This window comes from Notolepis coatsorum (genome assembly GCF_963971535.1).
Source record: "Notolepis coatsorum genome assembly, contig: SCAFFOLD_471, whole genome shotgun sequence".
Classification (NCBI taxonomy): domain Eukaryota; kingdom Metazoa; phylum Chordata; class Actinopteri; order Aulopiformes; family Paralepididae; genus Notolepis; species Notolepis coatsorum.
The window spans coordinates 119,246-138,932 of NW_028173492.1; the positions used below are offsets into that span (position 1 = coordinate 119,246).

At 44.7% G+C, this 19,687-nt stretch overlaps 1 protein-coding gene across 1 annotated transcript in view; it reads right to left on the reverse strand.

The window, feature by feature from the left end:
- LOC311247775 (zinc finger protein GLI4-like) overlaps nt 1-19,687 on the reverse strand; it is a gene marked incomplete at its 5' end in the record, with an annotated part of 57,705 nt that overhangs the window by 11,912 nt on the left and 26,106 nt on the right. The window contains 3 exons of the mRNA XM_084338774.1: nt 64-228; nt 11,966-12,115; nt 18,628-18,768. Of these exons, the coding sequence (XP_084194900.1) occupies nt 64-228; nt 11,966-12,115; nt 18,628-18,768 (456 nt within the window). The remainder of the gene's footprint in view (nt 1-63; nt 229-11,965; nt 12,116-18,627; nt 18,769-19,687) is intronic.

A 19,687-nucleotide genomic window follows, 5' to 3' on the forward strand; every position in this document is an offset into this window, starting at 1 on the left:
GTGAAAATTAAGGCAGCTCAAACGAGATCAAATTAAATACCGTGGAAATCATCTCAGTCATACCTCATTTGAGTGCGTGCGGTTCTGGTGCTTGGCCCGGTCCGAGGCGTTGGAGAAGGCCTTGTTGCAGCCCTCGTGTTCACAAACGTAGGGCTTCTCGCCCGTGTGGGACCTGAGGTGGGTCTTGAGGTTCTCCAGACGGGAGTAGGCTTTGCAGCAGCCCTCAAACTGCAGACAGACAGACAGACATACAGAGAGTCACTGTAGGAGTCGGTCCGTGACGACTTGAATCAATCGATTAAATTCTGATTATTTTTAAGTTAAAGATGTGATATGTCATAAAAGCGTATATATTTAGACCGTGATTAGATTAGATTAGAAAAAAAAGAAAGTAACAGGTGTACGTACAGATGTGATTTGTTTGGCAATAGTTGAATAGGTATCTGCAATTATAACCTTGCTTTTATTATTAGGTTTTATTTATTGCTTTTTACTGTTAATTGTGATTCATTTTGATTATTAAAGGTGCTGTAACTGGTATTTTCTTATATAGAGTGTTTGGTCAGTAACATGGGTCTCTCGTCAGTAACATGGGTCTCTCAGCCCCTCCGCTCTACAGTAAAGCCAAAATAAATGGTCTGGTATCCCGTTCCCACTGTATCCAATCAGGAGAGAGAACTCCAAACTGCAAAAATGGTCAGACAAAAATAAGAACAAAAAATGTGTTTTAAGCAAATAATGTCAAATAAAATAATCTGCCAGTGCAGTAAGCAAATCTGGCATGGCAAGATTTCTTGAAATTAGTCTCTCTCCTGTTTGGATAAAGTGGGAACGGGATACAATAATCTGTATGTTCTGTTTACTGCAGAGCGGAGGGACTGGGAGACCCATGGTACTGACCAGAAACCCTATATCAGTGATGGCTGTCGGAATGTAGAGCTATTTAACACTTATTTTAACAAAAAGATATCTCTTACAGCTCCTTTAATTTGACAGAATAATTTCAATATTCATAACGATGCATCACAATGATGATGCAAGATGCATTGATGCATTCAGTTTTTTTCCATGGTTTGAAAACAGGGTGGGGAAAACAGGTCTTACAGTACGCATACATGTAATGCAGTCTGGGCACGCTGCAGCCCACTGTGGCGCGCAAAAAAGACTACAGTAGCGATGCTCTTTGCCAAAAAGGGCTACGGCTGTCTTACTAAATATCTAGAACAAAGTGTGGGGTAGGGTGCGAGTGCTTTGTCTAGCACCATGGTGTGCTTTGTTGGAACAAAGTGTTGCGCTGTATTGTGTTCAGCCTTTGTATTCGCTTGTACAAGCCGTAATTTGGTATTCCCTCAGAACAGGCTTTGTGACTATAATTGATATTGAAAGTGAACGCGGAATCAAGTCGGATTAACTTGAAAAGTGGACATAAAGTTGACCCTCCCCCCACCCCCTCAAAAGACACTGGAGAGAAAGGAATGGGGAGAACGGAGAGAAAGGAAGAAAGAGAGAGAGAGAGATGGTATGAATCCGGCGAGATGATGCACATGGGGATTTGTGCACAGATGATACAGTATGGGCTTAATAAGGACCCTTGGCCCCCTACTCTTCAGATTTTAATTACACGCCCACGCTGTCAATCAGCTTTATGAACTCCCCCTACGGAAGCGAGTCATCTCTTTAATGGACTCACAAGGCCTGGTGAGCGAGCTTTGAAGCGGAGGGAAGCAGGCGTTCAATTTGATCTTCACACAGTGGATGAAGGCTTCAGTAAAGCCCCCAATGATTTATCAACAACGAAGACAGCGTTGCTGCTCAGGACAGTGAATCAAATGAACATCTTTATATTTTCACCATGGGGAAGCTCTGTAATTTGACTGGCACTGTGGCTGTGTGACAAGCGTTCATTCATTCATTACCTCTGCCAATGAGGTCATGTTTTCACCCCCGTTTTTCTGCCCATTTGTTTGTTTGATCTAGAATATTTATTTTTGATGATATATTGTGATGATTGATATTGATTTTGATGATTCCTTTTTCTTTAGCAGTTGTGATGCATCATGTTATAGAAGGGGTTCTTACTGTAGCGATGCCTCATGTACTATAGAAGGGGTTCTTACTGTAGTGATGCATCATGTTATAGAAGAGGTACTTACTGTAGCGATGCCTCATGTACTATAGAAGAGGTTCTTACTGTAGTGATGCATCATGTTATAGAAGGGGTTCTTACTGTAGTGATGCATCATGTTATAGAAGGGGTTCTTACTGTAGCGATGCATCATGTTATAGAAGAGGTTCTTACTGTAGCGATGCATCATGTTATAGAAGGGGTTCTTACTGTAGTGATGCCTCATGTTATAGAAGGGGTTCTTACTGTAGCGATGCATCATGTTATAGAAGGGGTTCTTACTGTAGTGATGCATCATGTTATAGAAGGGGTTCTTACTGTAGCGATGCATCATGTTATAGAAGGGGTTCTTACTGTAGCGATGCATCATGTTATAGAAGGGGTTCTTACTGTAGCGATGCATCTTGTTATAGAAGGGGTTCTTACTGTAGCCATGCATCATGTTATAGAAGAGGTTCTTACTGTAGCGATGCATCATGTTATAGAAGAGGTTCTTACTGTAGTGATGCCTCATGTTATAGAAGGGGTTCTTACTGTAGCGATGCATCTTGTACTATAGAAGAGGTTCTTACTGTAGCGATGCATCATGTTATAGAAGAGGTTCTTACTGTAGTGATGCATCATGTTATAGAAGAGGTTCTTACTGTAGCGATGCATCATGTACTATAGAAGAGGTTCTTACTGTAGCGATGCATCATGTTATAGAAGAGGTTCTTACTGTAGTGATGCATCATGTACTATAGAAGAGGTTCTTACTGTAGCGATGCATCATGTTATAGAAGAGGTTCTTACTGTAGCGATGCCTCATGTTATAGAAGAGGTTCTTACTGTAGCGATGCATCATGTACTATAGAAGAGGTTCTTACTGTAGCGATGCATCATGTTATAGAAGAGGTTCTTACTGTAGTGATGCATCATGTTATAGAAGGGGTTCTTACTGTAGTGATGCATCATGTTATAGAAGGGGTTCTTACTGTAGCGATGCATCATGTTATAGAAGAGGTTCTTACTGTAGTGATGCATCATGTTATAGAAGAGGTTCTTACTGTAGTGATGCATCATGTTATAGAAGGGGTTCTTACTGTAGCGATGCATCATGTTATAGAAGGGGTTCTTACTGTAGTGATGCATCATGTTATAGAAGGGGTTCTTACTGTAGCGATGCATCATGTACTATAGAAGGGGTTCTTACTGTAGTGATGCATCAAGTTATAGAAGGGGTTCTTACTGTAGCGATGCATCATGTACTATAGAAGGGGTTCTTACTGTAGCGATGCATCATGTTATAGAAGGGGTTCTTACTGTAGTGATGCATCATGTTATAGAAGGGGTTCTTACTGTAGTGATGCATCATGTTATAGAAGGGGTTCTTAATGTAGTGATGCATCATGTTATAGAAGGGGTTCTTACTGTAGCGATGCATCATGTTATAGAAGGGGTTCTTACTGTAGCGATGCATCATGTTATAGAAGAGGTTCTTACTGTAGTGATGCATCATGTTATAGAAGGGGTTCTTACTGTAGTGATGCATCATGTTATAGAAGGGGTTCTTACTGTAGCGATGCATCATGTTATAGAAGAGGTTCTTACTGTAGTGATGCATCATGTTATAGAAGGGGTTCTTACTGTAGTGATGCATCATGTTATAGAAGGGGTTCTTACTGTAGCGATGCATCATGTTATAGAAGGGGTTCTTACTGTAGTGATGCATCATGTTATAGAAGGGGTTCTTACTGTAGTGATGCATCATGTTATAGAAGGGGTTCTTACTGTAGCGATGCATCATGTTATAGAAGGGGTTCTTACTGTAGCGTTGCATCATGTTATAGAAGAGGTTCTTACTGTAGCGATGCATCATGTTATAGAAGGGGTTCTTACTGTAGCGATGCCTCATGTTATAGAAGTTTAACCTGTCCTTAGAACAGGCTGTCATCCCCACCTGCCTGAAGAAGTCCACTATTATCCATGTACCCAAAAAATCCAAGCCTGCTTGCCTCAACGACTACCGCCCTGTAGCTCTCACCTCCATAGCACATGAAGTGCTTTGAGAAGCTAGTAAAGGGCTACATCTGCTCCTCCCTCCCCATCAACATGGACCCCCTGCAATTTGCATACCGCCCCAACAGGTCCACGGAGGACGCCATAGCCCATGTGCTGCACACAGCAGCATCACACCTGGACAAGAGGCAGGGGAACTATGTGAGAATGCTATTCATCGACTACAGCTCGGCATTCAATACCATAGTCCCCTCCATACTCATAGCCAAGCTCAGGGACCTGGGCTTGAACTATGACCTCTGCCAGTGGGTCTTGGACTTCCTGACTGGCAGACCCCAGGTGGTGAGAGCAGGCAACTGCACCTCCTCATCCATCACCCTCAACATAGGGGCCCCCCAGGGCTGTGTTCTGAGTCCCCTCCTCTACTCCCTGTACACACACGACTGTGTGGCTCAGCGGAGTAGCAATACAATCATCAAATTTGCTGACGACACAGTGGTGGTGGGCCTGATCTCTGCCAACGACGAGAGGGCCTACCTGGAAGAGGTCAAGGTCCTGGCGGGATGGTGCCAGGAAAACAGCCTCTCCCTGAACGTCAGCAAAACAAAGGAGATGATTGTGGACTTCAGGAGGTCGGGGGTCAAGGACTACAGCCCCCTCAGCATCGACGGGGCACCGGTTGAGAGAGTCAACAGCTTTAAGTACCTCGGAGCCTACATATCCGAGGACTTGACATGGACCACACACATTGACAGTGTTGTGAAGAAGGCACGACAACGCCTCTACTTCCTCAGGCGCCTAAGGAAGTTCCAAGTCAGTCAGAAGATCCTTAAGAACTTCTACTCATGTACAATAGAGAGCATCTTGACCGGCAACATCACCTCCTGGTTTGGGAATAGCACTGCACAAGACCGAAGCAGACTACAAAGAGTGACACGTTCAGCCGAACGCACAATTGGAGGGGGGCTCCCCACCCTCCAGAACATTTACAACAAGCGTTGCAAGGGCAAGGCTAAGAGAATCATTAAAGACTCCAGTCACCCGAACAACTGCCTCTTTGAACTGCTGCGGTCAGGCAAGCGATACCGGAGTCTCAAGGCGAGCACAGAAAGACTCAGAAGAAGCTTCTATCCCCAGGCCATCAGGCTGCTAAACGAACAATGAATGAACACTACACAACAACAACCACCAAACGCACATAGCACACACATCCACACGCACACACTCACTTTAAACAAACACACTGTAGCACCCACTCCACACACTTTATAGCACACACCCACTTTAAACAAACACACTGTAGCACCCACTCCCCACACTTTATATTTATTGATGAAGGATTGCACTACAACTCGTACACCTTACTGTAAATTGTACCTAAATTGTACCTCATCCCATTTCTGCTTTGCACTAGATAGTACTGTACATTAGTACACTGCATAGTATTGTATATTATATGGTAACTCAGAACATTGTACATATGTCTATACCGAACACTGTGACCTCATTTTCTTCTTCTAAATTACATGCTATATTATGTTATTTGATACTATCTTGTCTAGCACAGTCTCTGGAGCGTAACAGTAAGAAGCATTTTGTATGAAAGTATTCTGTACTTCTGTATGACAACTATTAAAGAAACTTGAAACTTGAACTTGAGAAGGGGTTCTTACTGTAGCGATGCATTATGTTATAGAAGGGGTTCTTACTGTAGCGATGCATCATGTTATAGAAGGGGTTCTTACTGTAGCGATGCCTCATGTTATAGAAGGGGTTCTTACTGTAGCGATGCATCATGTTATAGAAGGGGTTCTTACTGTAGCGATGCCTCATGTTATAGAAGGGGTTCTTACTGTAGCGATGCCTCATGTTATAGAAGGGGTTCTTACTGTAGCGATGCATCATGTACTATAGAAGAGGTTCTTACTGTAGCGATGCCTCATGTTATAGAAGGGGTTCTTACTGTAGCGATGCATCATGTACTATAGAAGGGGTGCTTACTGTAGCGATGCATCATGTTATAGAAGGGGTTCTTACTGTAGTGATGCATCATGTTATAGAAGGGGTTCTTACTGTAGTGATGCATCATGTTATAGAAGAGGTTCTTACTGTAGCGATGCCTCATGTTATAGAAGAGGTTTTTACTGTAGTGATGCATCATGTACTATAGAAGAGGTTCTTACTGTAGTGATGCATCATGTACTATAGAAGGGGTTCTTACTGTAGCGATGCATCATGTACTATAGAAGAGGTTCTTACTGTAGCGATGCATCATGTTATAGAAGAGGTTCTTACTGTAGTGATGCATCATGTTATAGAAGGGGTTCTTACTGTAGCGATGCATCATGTTATAGAAGGGGTTCTTACTGTAGCGATGCATCATGTTATAGAAGGGGTTCTTACTGTAGCGATGCCTCATGTTATAGAAGGGGTTCTTACTGTAGCGTTGCATCATGTTATAGAAGAGGTTCTTACTGTAGCGATGCATCATGTTATAGAAGGGGTTCTTACTGTAGCGATGCCTCATGTTATAGAAGGGGTTCTTACTGTAGCGATGCATCATGGTATAGAAGGGGTTCTTACTGTAGCGATGCATCATGTTATAGAAGGGGTTCTTACTGTAGCGATGCCTCATGTTATAGAAGGGGTTCTTACTGTAGCGATGCATCATGTACTATAGAAGAGGTTCTTACTGTAGCGATGCCTCATGTTATAGAAGGGGTTCTTACTGTAGTGATGCATCATGTTATAGAAGGGGTTCTTACTGTAGCGATGCATCATGTTATAGATTTGATTTGATTTGATTTGATATTTTTTATTTTCGTGTCTTACATACAGATGTATGCCCAGCCCATATGGGCTTACAAGACACATAACAATAAGTATATAATAATATACTTTACCAATTACTTAAAGGATAACTCCACTATTTTGGGAAATTAGCTTATTTAACATCTTCCCTGGAGTTAGACAAGACGATGCATACCTTTTTTGTCTCTGTGCGTGCATTTTAGCTTTGGGAATAGATGCTCCGTTAGCATAGCTTAGCTTCATCACTGGAAGTGAGGCAGGACAGTAGCCTTACAGTGCCTTACAGTGTATTGCAAGGTCTGACATTGACCAAACTTGATATGCGTGACCTTGGTGGGCTCTAGGTCAACTCCTGAAAAGGGGGTCAATGTCAGACTTTGCAATCAAAAGTTAGGGGGCTAATAACCCTTGCCATAATTTCAGTGCGCCCCTAACTTTTGATTGCAAGGTCTGACATTGACCCCCTTTTCAGGAGTTGACCTAGAGCCCACCAAGGTCATGCATATCAAGTTTGGTCAATGTCAGACCTTGCAATACACTGTAAGGCACTGTAAGGCTACTGTCCTGCCTCACTTCCAGTGATGAAGCTAAGCTATGCTAACGGAGCATCTATTCCCAAAGCTAAAATGCACGCACAGAGACAAAAAAGGTATGCATCTTCTTGTCTAACTCCAGGGAAGATGTTAAATAAGCTAATTTCCCAAAATAGTGGAGTTATCCTTTAACAAATGACATAGACCAAGATGGCCATACAAAAAAATACAAGAAAATACAATAAAACGTAATATAACACAAGCTGTACTACTCAATGTAAATAAACAGAAAAGCAAGGTGAATTCAAATACAATTATATAGGATACAGTGTGTTTTGTCTCAGGTGCCATGCCTTCTCCAAAAATCCTGCAAAACCGAAGATGTCCTCCACAAAAAAACAACTCAACATACAGCTCTCAGACTGCCAAAACAAATCTGGGTTTACAATTTGATTTTTTTCAAATAAAGCCCTCCTCAAAGTGGTGTACAAAGGGCAATAAAAAACAAAATGATATTCATCCTCCACCACTCCCAGATCACACAGAACACACAACCGCTCCTCCTCAGGTTTACCCTGGAATCTACCCACTTCCACAGCCAATGGCAGGGTGCCAGACCTCAACTGGGCACACAGAGACCTCCGTCTTCTCTTTAAGTTTAACATTACATAAGGTTCAGTAAAATACTCATTTTTAATTGCAATATATTTTCTAAGTTTAGGTTTTTTCAAAATCTCCACCTTCCACTTATCCTGATGGATTGTTGATAATTTTGTTTTAATTATGTGAACCTTACACTGCAAATTGTTCATAAAAATCATACTCAAGTCAGTGGAAGAAAAAATCATAGACATCTCTCTTGACCAGGGATGACCGTGTGCTCTGTCCCAATTAAACATCTTTTTAGTCACCCTGCCATTTGGCAGCTGGACCAGGCGGTTCCATAACCTCACCATTTCACCTTTTTGCTTGACCAAGCAAGAATCCCACCCCATGTCCCCTTCTATAGCCCCTTTTGGTGTGTATTTATGGACTCCTAAAAAGTATCTTATGGCCCGGTTCTGGATCGCATTACATTCAGGTGCATCATCAAAACCCCATACTCCAGCAGCATAAAACAAAACAGAACCCACCATTGAATCAAATAATTGTGTAAATGTTGAAAACCCAAGGTCAGTGCACACTTTCATTTTACTCAACACGCCCCCTAGCGCCCTTCCTGCTGACTCAGACATTATTTTCCTTCCTTCTATGAAGCACATTATAGAAGAGGTTCTTACTGTAGCGATGCCTCATGTTATAGAAGAGGTTCTTACTGTAGTGATGCATCATGTACTATAGAAGAGGTTCTTACTGTAGTGATGCATCATGTACTATAGAAGGGGTTCTTACTGTAGCGATGCATCATGTACTATAGAAGAGGTTCTTACTGTAGCGATGCATCATGTTATAGAAGGGGTTCTTACTGTAGCGATGCATCATGTTATAGAAGGGGTTCTTACTGTAGCGATGCATCATGTTATAGAAGGGGTTCTTACTGTAGTGATGCATCATGTTATAGAAGGGGTTCTTACTGTAGCGATGCCTCATGTTATAGAAGAGGTTCTTACTGTAGTGATGCATCATGTTATAGAAGAGGTTCTTACTGTAGCGATGCATCATGTTATAGAAGGGGTTCTTACTGTAGTGATGCATCATGTTATAGAAGAGGTTCTTACTGTAGCGATGCATCATGTTATAGAAGAGGTTCTTACTGTAGTGATGCATCATGTTATAGAAGGGGTTCTTACTGTAGTGATGCATCATGTTATAGAAGGGGTTCTTACTGTAGTGATGCATCATGTTATAGAAGGGGTTCTTACTGTAGCGATGCATCATGTTATAGAAGGGGTTCTTACTGTAGTGATGCATCATGTTATAGAAGGGGTTCTTACTGTAGCGATGCATCATGTTATAGAAGAGGTTCTTACTGTAGCGATGCATCATGTTATAGAAGAGGTTCTTACTGTAGCGATGCATCATGTTATAGAAGAGGTTCTTACTGTAGTGATGCATCATGTTATAGAAGGGGTTCTTACTGTAGTGATGCATCATGTTATAGAAGGGGTTCTTACTGTAGCGATGCATCATGTTATAGCAGGGGTTCTTACTGTAGTGATGCCTCAAAACATTGAGTGTCGTTGCATGCCGAATAAAGACCTCTGCAACAGGTCCTGCATTATATTATTATATGTTATAGAAGGGGTTCTTACTGTAGCGATGCATCTTGTTATAGAAGGGGTTATTACTGTAGTGATGCATCATGTACTATAGAAGGGGTTCTTACTGTAGCGATGCATCATGTTATAGAAGGGGTTCTTACTGTAGCGATGCATCATGTTATAGAAGGGGTTCTTACTGTAGTGATGCATCATGTTATAGAAGAGGTTCTTACTGTAGCGATGCCTCATGTTATAGAAGGGGTTCTTACTGTAGCGATGCCTCATGTTATAGAAGGGGTTCTTACTGTAGCGATGCATCATGTTATAGAAGGGGTTCTTACTGTAGTGATGCATCATGTTATAGAAGAGGTTCTTACTGTAGTGATGCATCATGTTATAGAAGGGGTTCATACTGTAGCGATGCATCATGTTATAGAAGGGGTTCTTACTGTAGCGATGCATCATGTTATAGAATAGGTTCTTACTGTAGTAATGCATCATGTTATAGAAGGGGTTCTTACTGTAGCGATGCATCATGTTATAGAAGGGGTTCTTACTGTAGTGATGCATCATGTTATAGAAGGGGTTCTTACTGTAGCGATGCATCATGTTATAGAAAAGGTTCTTACTGTAGCGATGCATCATGTTATAGAAGGGGTTCTTACTGTAGCGATGCCTCATGTTATAGAAGGGGTTCTTACTGTAGTGATGCATCATGTTATAGAAGGGGTTCTTACTGTAGCGATGCCTCATGTTATAGAAGAGGTTCTTACTATAGCGATGCCTCATGTTATAGAAGAGGTTCTTACTGTAGCGATGCATCGTGTTATAGAAGGGGTTCTTACTAGGGCCAGGTCTTGCTCGAAAAATAGATCTTTGATCTCAAGTGACTACCTGGTAAAATAAAGGTTAAATTAAAAAATATTATCTGCCGATATTGGCATTAAAATGTGATATCGGAAAATATCTGTATCCAGGGAGCGAAATAAACTTTTTGACTCACCGGCCAGTGGCGGGTAGATGGGAAGAGTCTACCCGCCAAGCATATTTCTTACCTGCCAAATTTTTTTTGATTAAAAATATATATATATATATTTTATATAAAAAATTTTTTTTTTAAATAAAATATATATTATATAATCATACTTGTAGTTGTATTATCTGCGAGACATCGCCACCACGCAATAAGTCAAAATGCTTGCTATCTGCAAACAGCTCCACTGTCTGTGTGTATACTTGAGTAGCCTCCAGCTCCAGCAAGGATTCTCCGGCCCTGCAGCTAGACCCTATATTCAGCTAGACCCTACATTCAGCATGCAAGGATTCTCCGGCGATGCAGCTGGACCCTATTTATAACATTACGTTTTTTTTGTCAAATCACATTCAACATGCCCTCAGCTAGAATACGCATTCAATCAATGTTATAAGACATTGATATCAGGAGCTATCTGTAGCTACTGCTAGCCCGGTAGATAACGTTAAGACAATTAGTTTACTGGGACAGATAGATCTAATGTGAGCTAGCTAAGCTAGCTAACGAGGGAACGGAGGTATTATGCACTCGAGTCGACTATTGCTGGAGCATTTGTTGATATCAGCAGCTATCAGTAGCTAGCCAGCTAGATACCGTTAGACAATGCCTTGTCATGTATTAAACTAAAAGTGAATAGTTGACTGGGTCATTGTTTAAACAGTAACGGTAGCTCATGGAGGTCCGCTCTTCTAGAGCAGACTGCCTGTGTTGACATGAGCACTGCGAGCAGAAGCCCTTAGCCAATAGTATCCCGCTGCAGGGCTGGGCGGATATGACTCGTTGCCACGTTTTTTTTCAAAATAAGAGTATCATACGAACCTAATTGTTGCTAACTGCCGGAGCCATCGATATTATGACTGGAGATGCGCTTGGGGCGGAAATGAGACCCGCACAGATTTTCAAAATAAGAGTATCGTTATGAACTTGATTGATTACACGCCACACGGCGGGCAGCCCTCTAAGTGTCAAGCGCCAAAGGTAAAAACTGAGCGCCCCTGGCGGGCGGCGGGCTTTAGTTTCGGTCCCTGTCGGTATCGGTTTAATTTTTTTTTTATTTTTTATTTTTTTTACATTTCTATAACCTTTATTTACCCAGGCAAGCAAGTAAGAACAAATTCTGATTTTATTTATATCGGTATCGGTTGATATCGGTATCGGAAATTAAGAGTTGGACAATATCAGTATATCGGTATCGGTAAAAAAGCCAATATCGAGCATCCCTAGTTCTTAGTGATGCATCATGTACTATAGAAGGGGTTCTTACTGTGCACTTGTGTGGTTTCTCCCCCGTGTGCCTGCGCATGTGCACCACCAGCATGTACTGAGCCTTGAAGGGCTTCTGCTCCCGCGAGCACTCCTCCCATCGACACACGAACTCCTTCTTCTCTCCGTGGATGTGGTCGTTATTGATGTGCTGTGGGGAGGATGACAGGGTTCAGTCGTTTGCACTCAGAATCAGGGACACAGTCAGGGACGTATAGACGTGAGAACGGCGAGACTAGGAAGTCTACAGTGTGTGTGTGTGTGTGTGTGTGTGTCCGTCTGTCACTAAGAGCAATGCGTCAGCAAAGAGCTTGTCTCTTTCCCACCATAAAACGCTTCCTTTCTGCGCGCCTAGCGCGTGCACGCACACACACACACACACACACACTGTGAGTGACACTGTCATCCATCACAGCTGACAGTCATTATTCATCCATCAACCGGTGACAACGGACTATAATGTGGTGACAGGTCTGTTTTCTCAGGCACTGTTTGTTTGTGTGCGTGTGTGTGTGTGTGTGTGTGTGTGTGTGTGTGTGTGTGTGTGTGTGTGTGTGTGTGTGTGTGTGTGTGTGTGTGTGTGTGTGTGTGTGTGTGTGTGTGTGTGTGTGTGTGTGTGTGTGAGCAGTAGGAATCTCAGGATCAGGAGCTTTGCTGACGAAGCGAATCCTCCTATTCATGTCCCACTTTGCTTTTTATGGACCAGGAAGTCCGCAGGGCTCTGCCAAGGCAAGAATATCCTGCGAGAATTGCCAGAAATATTTTGAAGACGAACTCAGACGAAGGGGCAGCATAACAACCGACGTGTAGGCGGCCTGGTAGCGCAGCGGACTAAGCGTCTGTCTACCACCGCAGAGGCAGTGGGATCGAAATCCGGCTGTGGTGCTTCCGGCTTGGTCGGCCGTCCGTGCTGACACAATTGGCAGTGTCAGAGGGTGGGAAACCCGGCGAGGGTGGGTCCTGGTCGTTGTAAAACAGCGACTCCTACAGGTCGGTCAGGGCGCCTGCACGACGAGGGGGGGGAACTGGGGGAGGTAGTGTGATCCTCCCACGCGTTACGCTCCCCCAGGGAGAGTCCTCGCTGTCAGGTGAAAAGAGGCTGCTGGCTGTCTCCACATTGTATCGGAGGAAGCATGTGATAGACTTCAGGGCTCCCTAAACCGGCAAGAGGGGGGGGGGGGGGGGGGGGGGATGCGCGCAACGACCAGGAATGGGAGGGGGGAATTGGCATAACGACTAAATTGGGATGGGAGAAAAATACAGAAAAATAGGAGAAAAAGTAGATAAAAAAAATAAACAACGTGTTACACCAGCAGAGTTATCTGTGATGTACAGTATAGTTATTATGAAAACATTGCCTATGGGAAGTGCCATTGTTGGGAACATGCCCGCCGTACAATACGCTTTTCACACGTCCCAGAGACTCATACGGTAATTTGGGAACAAGGAGAACAACATCAAGTATGACTTCTAAGATGTGGGGGAAACATTTTTCATTTCATGGCATCTTTAAAGGAACAGCTCACTTTAAAAATGAAAATGCTGTCATTATCTACTCATTATTGTCTCTATTGCAAGAAGGAGCTTAGGCCTGTGACACTTACATCTGTGGTTATGGAGGTTTTTGAGAAGATTTTAAAACAAGACGGTTCTACAGCAAGTTGAGAGTTCACTTGATCTCCTGCATTATTATTATTATTATTATTTTTTTTAATTATCTTTTTCCTCCTTTTTCCATTTTTCTCCCATCCCAATGTTAGTCGCTATGCCAATTCCCAATCCCCTTCCTGGTCGTTGCGCACTCCACCCCCTACTGTCGGTCCGGGAGGGGGCGGAGACTATCACATGCTTCCTCCGACACATGTGTACCTAGCCCACCGCTTCTTTTCACCTGGCAGCGCGGACTCTCACTGGGAGAGTGTAACGTGTGGAAGGTTACACTACCTCCCTCCTAGATCCTTCCCTTGCCGTGCAGGCGCCCCGACCGAACTGTAGGGGTCGCTGTTTACAACGACCAGGACCCACTCTCGCCGGGTTTCCCACCCGCTGACACTGCCAATCGTGTTAGTATGGACGGTCGGCCAACCCGGAAGCACCACAGCTGGATTCGATCCCACTGCCTATGTGGTGGTAGACAGACGCTTAGTCCGCTGCGCTACCCGGCCGCCCTATCTCCTGCAGTTTTCTCACAGGGCCAGATGTATACAGGATGTAGCTGGACTTCCTGTATTGTCACCATGAGGGTCCTTCGACTCAGAGAAATGTTGTCGACATTTCTTTTTGGGGTGGTTTGTTTTTAAATATTGTGCGCTGAACATCAGGTAACATCTTCTTTTAATGAACAAACAATGTGTACATTGTGTACGCGAGAAATATAAACATAGATATAGAATATCTCTAGATCGTTTCAACTTGATGAGAAAAACAAATATTCTTGAACGGACTATATTCGATTTGTGGTCAAAGGATATCAGGCGGTCATGTATATAGAACTGTATATAGAACATGCACAAAATGTGCATTTGTGTGAAGTAACAAATTACATCGAATTACATCCATATATATATATATAGTTATTGTTACTTGTTCCTGCTTTGAATGCCTGCCATACTATACATCCAACTCAAACACACACACATGCACACACACACCTACCATTAACTATAGTATGCATTGCCCGCCATACTATATACATCCAACTCAAACACACACACACACACATGCACACACACCTACCATTACCTAACAGTCACACACTTAAGCACCCGTCCAGTGCACCACATGCAAATATCCACACACCCAGAGCAACCGCTTCATTTCCTCGGGACACCGGGCTCCACAATGCTCTACTTATGTGGCCAGTTCTTCAACCCAGCGAAAGCGCACATGAAGTGAGCCTCCATCTTCTCCTCATGTCCACCCACTTGAGCGGCTTAGCGGTCGGCGATGCTGCCCGTATCTATTTCGGATGGTAGGAAGAGAGGAGGGGTGGAAGTGTAATAAGCGTGTGGCCTGGGAGTGGGAGCCTCTATTTTTGTTCCTGGACTCGTCGTGCCAAAGTGAAACCATAATTTGGGGCCACTGGAAAAGGGATTACTTTGGCAAAGTAGAAGCGAGAGAAACACCAAGGTGTGCGATTTCTCTATGCCGGTGTGGTGACAACCCTATGTGAAACCCTGGACGCGTGGTCGGGGAAAGGTGTTGAGCCACTTGTCAGGAGTTTGGGAGCAGTGAGCTTCGGGACATTAAACGTCTGGTTTTATAGCTGCAAAGAAGATTTAAAAGATTATATTTTTCCATCCCAATTCACCTGTGCCAATTCTCCCCTCCCCTGTCTTGAACGTTGCTCGCATATGCCCCCCACTGGCCGGTTGTAGGGAGGATAGAAGCCTTGCATCACGTGTCCCCTCCGATACACAAGGAGGCAGCCTGTCACATCTTTTCACCTGCCAGCGCGGACTCTCAGTGCCGAGGTGTAACGTGTGGGAGGCTCACACTACTACCCCCGCCATTCCCTGTCTCTGCTGTGCAGGCGTCCCCCAACCGACCTGTAGGAGTCGCTGTCCACAACGTCCAGATTACCACCCGCTAACTCTGCCAATTGAGTTAGTATGACAAGCCGGCCCAAGCCGGAGGCAACGGCGACAGCCGGAGTCGAACCCGGTGTCTCTTGCGTCGGTGACGAGCGCAATGTCCGCTGCGCCACCCAGCCGCCCATTATATTTTTCTTTTGACCATTTGACGTACATACATTAGGTCTATAGGACTCCAGTTTTTACGAACAACGGCAACATAAACAAAGCGTGTACAGCGACCAGAAAAACATTAGGTACTCGTCCGTATTTAGTTGTTGAACTAGCTGAGCTGAGACCCGTTCATCAATTTGGGAATAATAACGCATCTCCAGTGAGTCCTACGTTTTGAATCTTGGATGGCGGAGGTGCTGCGGGGGCTGTCCTTCTTGCTTGTATATTTGGATCGCAGATTGTGCCTTTAAATTAGAAAGACACATAATGGCTCTTTTCAACCACTTCAAAATGCTATAATCACAGCTGACTTTATTTCTTGGAAAGTGTTCCCCTACTGCCTTTTGTTCCCTCAGCCTAGTGAGGGTTGAAGTATGCGCCGCCGGCCTCACCTTGTCCGTCCACATCTCAACTCATGCCGTAGCCCCTGCCGTACTCACTAATCCTGCCAAGCGCTAACAGACCTGGGGGGGGGGGGGGGGGTATTATTTGACTGGGGCTGGGCCTGTGGAACTAGAGCTGGGGGCTGGGGTTAGGGGCTAGGGCAGAGGCAATGAGAGAGAGATTGGACCCTCTTTAGTCTCAGAGGTGACTGTGGACCTGACCCATGGTGATCCTTCCCCATTCCTATCCCTCCCCGGGTCTGCTGGTTATGAGTCTCTCTGTCTGGGCACCACGACTGAAACAGTACGCCCGCCCCCCCGCCTGGTGGGGTCAGGAGACCCCCATCATTGCTGACTGCCAATGGGAAAGCAGCGAGAAGTGACCGCTGACCGAGGAAGGGAGTAGGAGGGAGCTGGTGGTGGGAGAGAGGAGGGTTGTTTTCTGAAACTCCACGAGTTTCTGGCATGACGATGGATTTACAGCCGGGCCCTCTGGGTGTCAGGGTTTGGGGGGGGAAGGGTCGCTGAGAGCCAGGGGTTAGGGGTCAGGGGTCGGGGAGGGGCACAGCTGCAGGGGTTGGTAGCTGGAGTTCAGGGAGAGCCAGCAGGCTCATTAACCCGACGCGCGTCAAACCAACAGGAAAGGATCAGTTACTGGACGGCTCCGTGGTCAGACTCAATCAGCACAGTTTTAATGAATAGCAGGATTTCTTTTCTTTTGAACTTCCGCTTTTTAAACAGATAAAAGGAGGGAAAAGTGTGGATTGTCTGTTGTGTGGGGGTGGGGGGAGGGGGGGTCAGTGTGCACTTCAGAATTACTTTCACTTCACAGTAGCTAATAATAAAACTGACACATCGTCAGAATGCACTCAAGTGTCCCATTACTTTGACTGAACGGTACAGACGGAGAATATTAGTTTGGAAGTCGTTGGACAAACAATAGACGTAAGATGTAATCCATTTATCTCACGTCTTTCTGTGTGTCCAAACTGCAAGGTTTCAAGTTCCCTTGCTTTGATTTCTAACACGTTTAACACATCACATTTGGCGTTAGACTTTAGTCTCGTCTCAAGTCCAGATTTGTATTCTTTTTTTCTACTTTTTCTCCCCCCCCTTTCTGTGATTTTTCTCCCATCCCAATTCCCTATCGTGCCAATTCTCCCTCCCCTGTCCTGATCGTTGCTCGCATGTGTGCGACCTGTAGGAGTCGCTGTTTACATCGACCAGACTACCACCCTTCGACTCCCCTCCCGCTGACTCTGCCAATATGACGGCCGGCCCAAGCCGGAGGCAACGCTGACAGCCGGATTCGAGACCGGTGTCTCTTGCGTTGGTGACAAGCGCAATGTCCTCTGCGCCACCCAGCCGCTCAAGTCCAGATAGTTAAATGAAAACCTGGGCCCATATTCACTAAGCATAAGACTCCGAGAGACCTTCTAGCTTAGCCTAAACATTCCTAGCAAAGGAGTTTTAAAAGAGTGATTTACAAAAGGGCTCAGAGCCACTCTAAGTAGTAAGGAAGAGCAAGAAATTCCTATTTTAGTGAAGAGGTGTGGTTGACCCTACAAAGCCCTTATTGGTAAGCTTCCCCCTTACATCACAACACTGTTAGAATGGAATCTTGGAACCTATTCTACATGCTCAAAATGGTTGGTTTTTAGGGTTCCTTGAGTTTGCTCGGAAATAGGAAAATCAGCTTTTTCCAACACCTGGAATGCCCTCCAACTGACTCTGAAGTTGGAGGTTCTTCCTTTTCTTTTAAAAGTATGATCTCTGACCACTGTGTGTGTCGACTTGTAACCTTCTTAACTATTTGTTATTGTTTATCCTTATTTTTTGTGTGCCTTTATGTATGAAACCTGCCGATTGTTTTGTGTCTAGTGTCTCACAAGTTGAAATATAGGTTTGAAATGAAACTATAAAATGACACCGGTCATTCCACCCCCCCAGAGACAGTGCAGTAGGGGTGGGAATCACCAGAGGCCTCACGATACGATACTATCACGATGCTTAAGTCACGATATGATAGTATTGTGATACTAAATATATCGCGATATGCTGAGTATTGCGATATTAATATCGCGATATATTGCAATTTATTACCTTTTTTCAACTGCAAAGTAAATTTTGTCAACATGTTTTATCTAATAAAATAAAGTTCAGTCTGTTCATCTCACTTCAATCATTTTTATTGCAGAACATGGTATTTTCTCAAACAGACAGATGTCAACACTGTCATCTGTGTTGCATGTAGTACCTGACAAACTGAACTGTGTGTATATTCCAACTTAACTGAATGCACACGTGTGCATGTGTGGACTACTGTACTATTACAGGTATTGAAATGAACAATGCAACTTCCTTATACAAAAAACAAATATATAAACTTTTTTTTTAAATAAATAAATAAATAAATATTGATACTTGGCGTCCCTGTATCGATACAGTATCGCCACGCATAGTATCGCGATACTACTACGTATCGATATTCCCCCCCCCCCCCCCCCCCTCCACCACTACGGCGCAGCACTCACATGAACGAGCTGGTCCTGGGTGTCGTACTCCTTGGTGCAGCCCTCCCAGTGGCAGTTGGTCTCGTAGACGGCGTCGGGCTCCTGCTTACACTCGTCTTTATCCAGCTCCTCACTCAGGTCCAGGATCCCCCCACCGTGGTCCTGCTGGAGGGGCAACCGCTTTAGTTTAGTTCATTTGGTTTATTCTATTTATTTTTTGGGGCGTTTCTGTATTTATTTTTATTTTTTTAATATTTTTCCCCTCCTTCTTTTTCCGATTTTTCTCCCATCCCACCCTTCCTGGTTGTTGCGCACTTTCCCCTACTGTTGGTCCGAGAGACCGGAGACTGCCACATGCTTTCCTCCGACGCATGTGCAGCCAGCCGGCAGCCAGCCTGGCCGCGCAGATTCTCACTGGGAGAGTGTAACGTGTGGGAGGCCGCACTACCTCTCTCCAGATCCTACCCTCGCTGAGCAGGCGCCCTGACCGACCTGTAGGGGTCGCTGTCCACAACGACCCGGACCCACCCCTCCAGCTTTCCCACCCTCTAATACTGGCAATTGTATTAGTGTGAACGGCCAGCCAAGCTGGTGACAACGCCGGGAGCTGGATTCGTACACGCGAATCCAGCATCTCCGGCGTTGGTGACAAACGCAATATCCGCTACGCCACCTGACCGCCAGAGCGTTTCTGTATTTTTTCACCCATCCCAATTTAGTCGTTATGCCAATTCCCTTCCTGGTCGTTGCGGTTGCGCGTATTGTGCCCCACTGTTGGCCTGGGGAGGGTGTAGAACTACCACATGCCTCCTCCGATACATGTTGGAGTCAGCCAGCCGCTTCTTTTCACCGGACAGCGAGGAGTCTCACCGGGGGAACGTAACGCATGCGGAGGTTCACGCTATTGCCCCCAGATCCACATCTCCCTGCTGAACAGGCGCCCCGACCGACCAGTAGGAGTCGCAGTTTATAACGACCAGGACACACACACATACCCCACCGGCTTCCCACCCGCTAACACTGTGTTAGTAGGGACGACTGACCAAGCCGGAGGTACCGCTGACAGCTGGATTCGATCCCA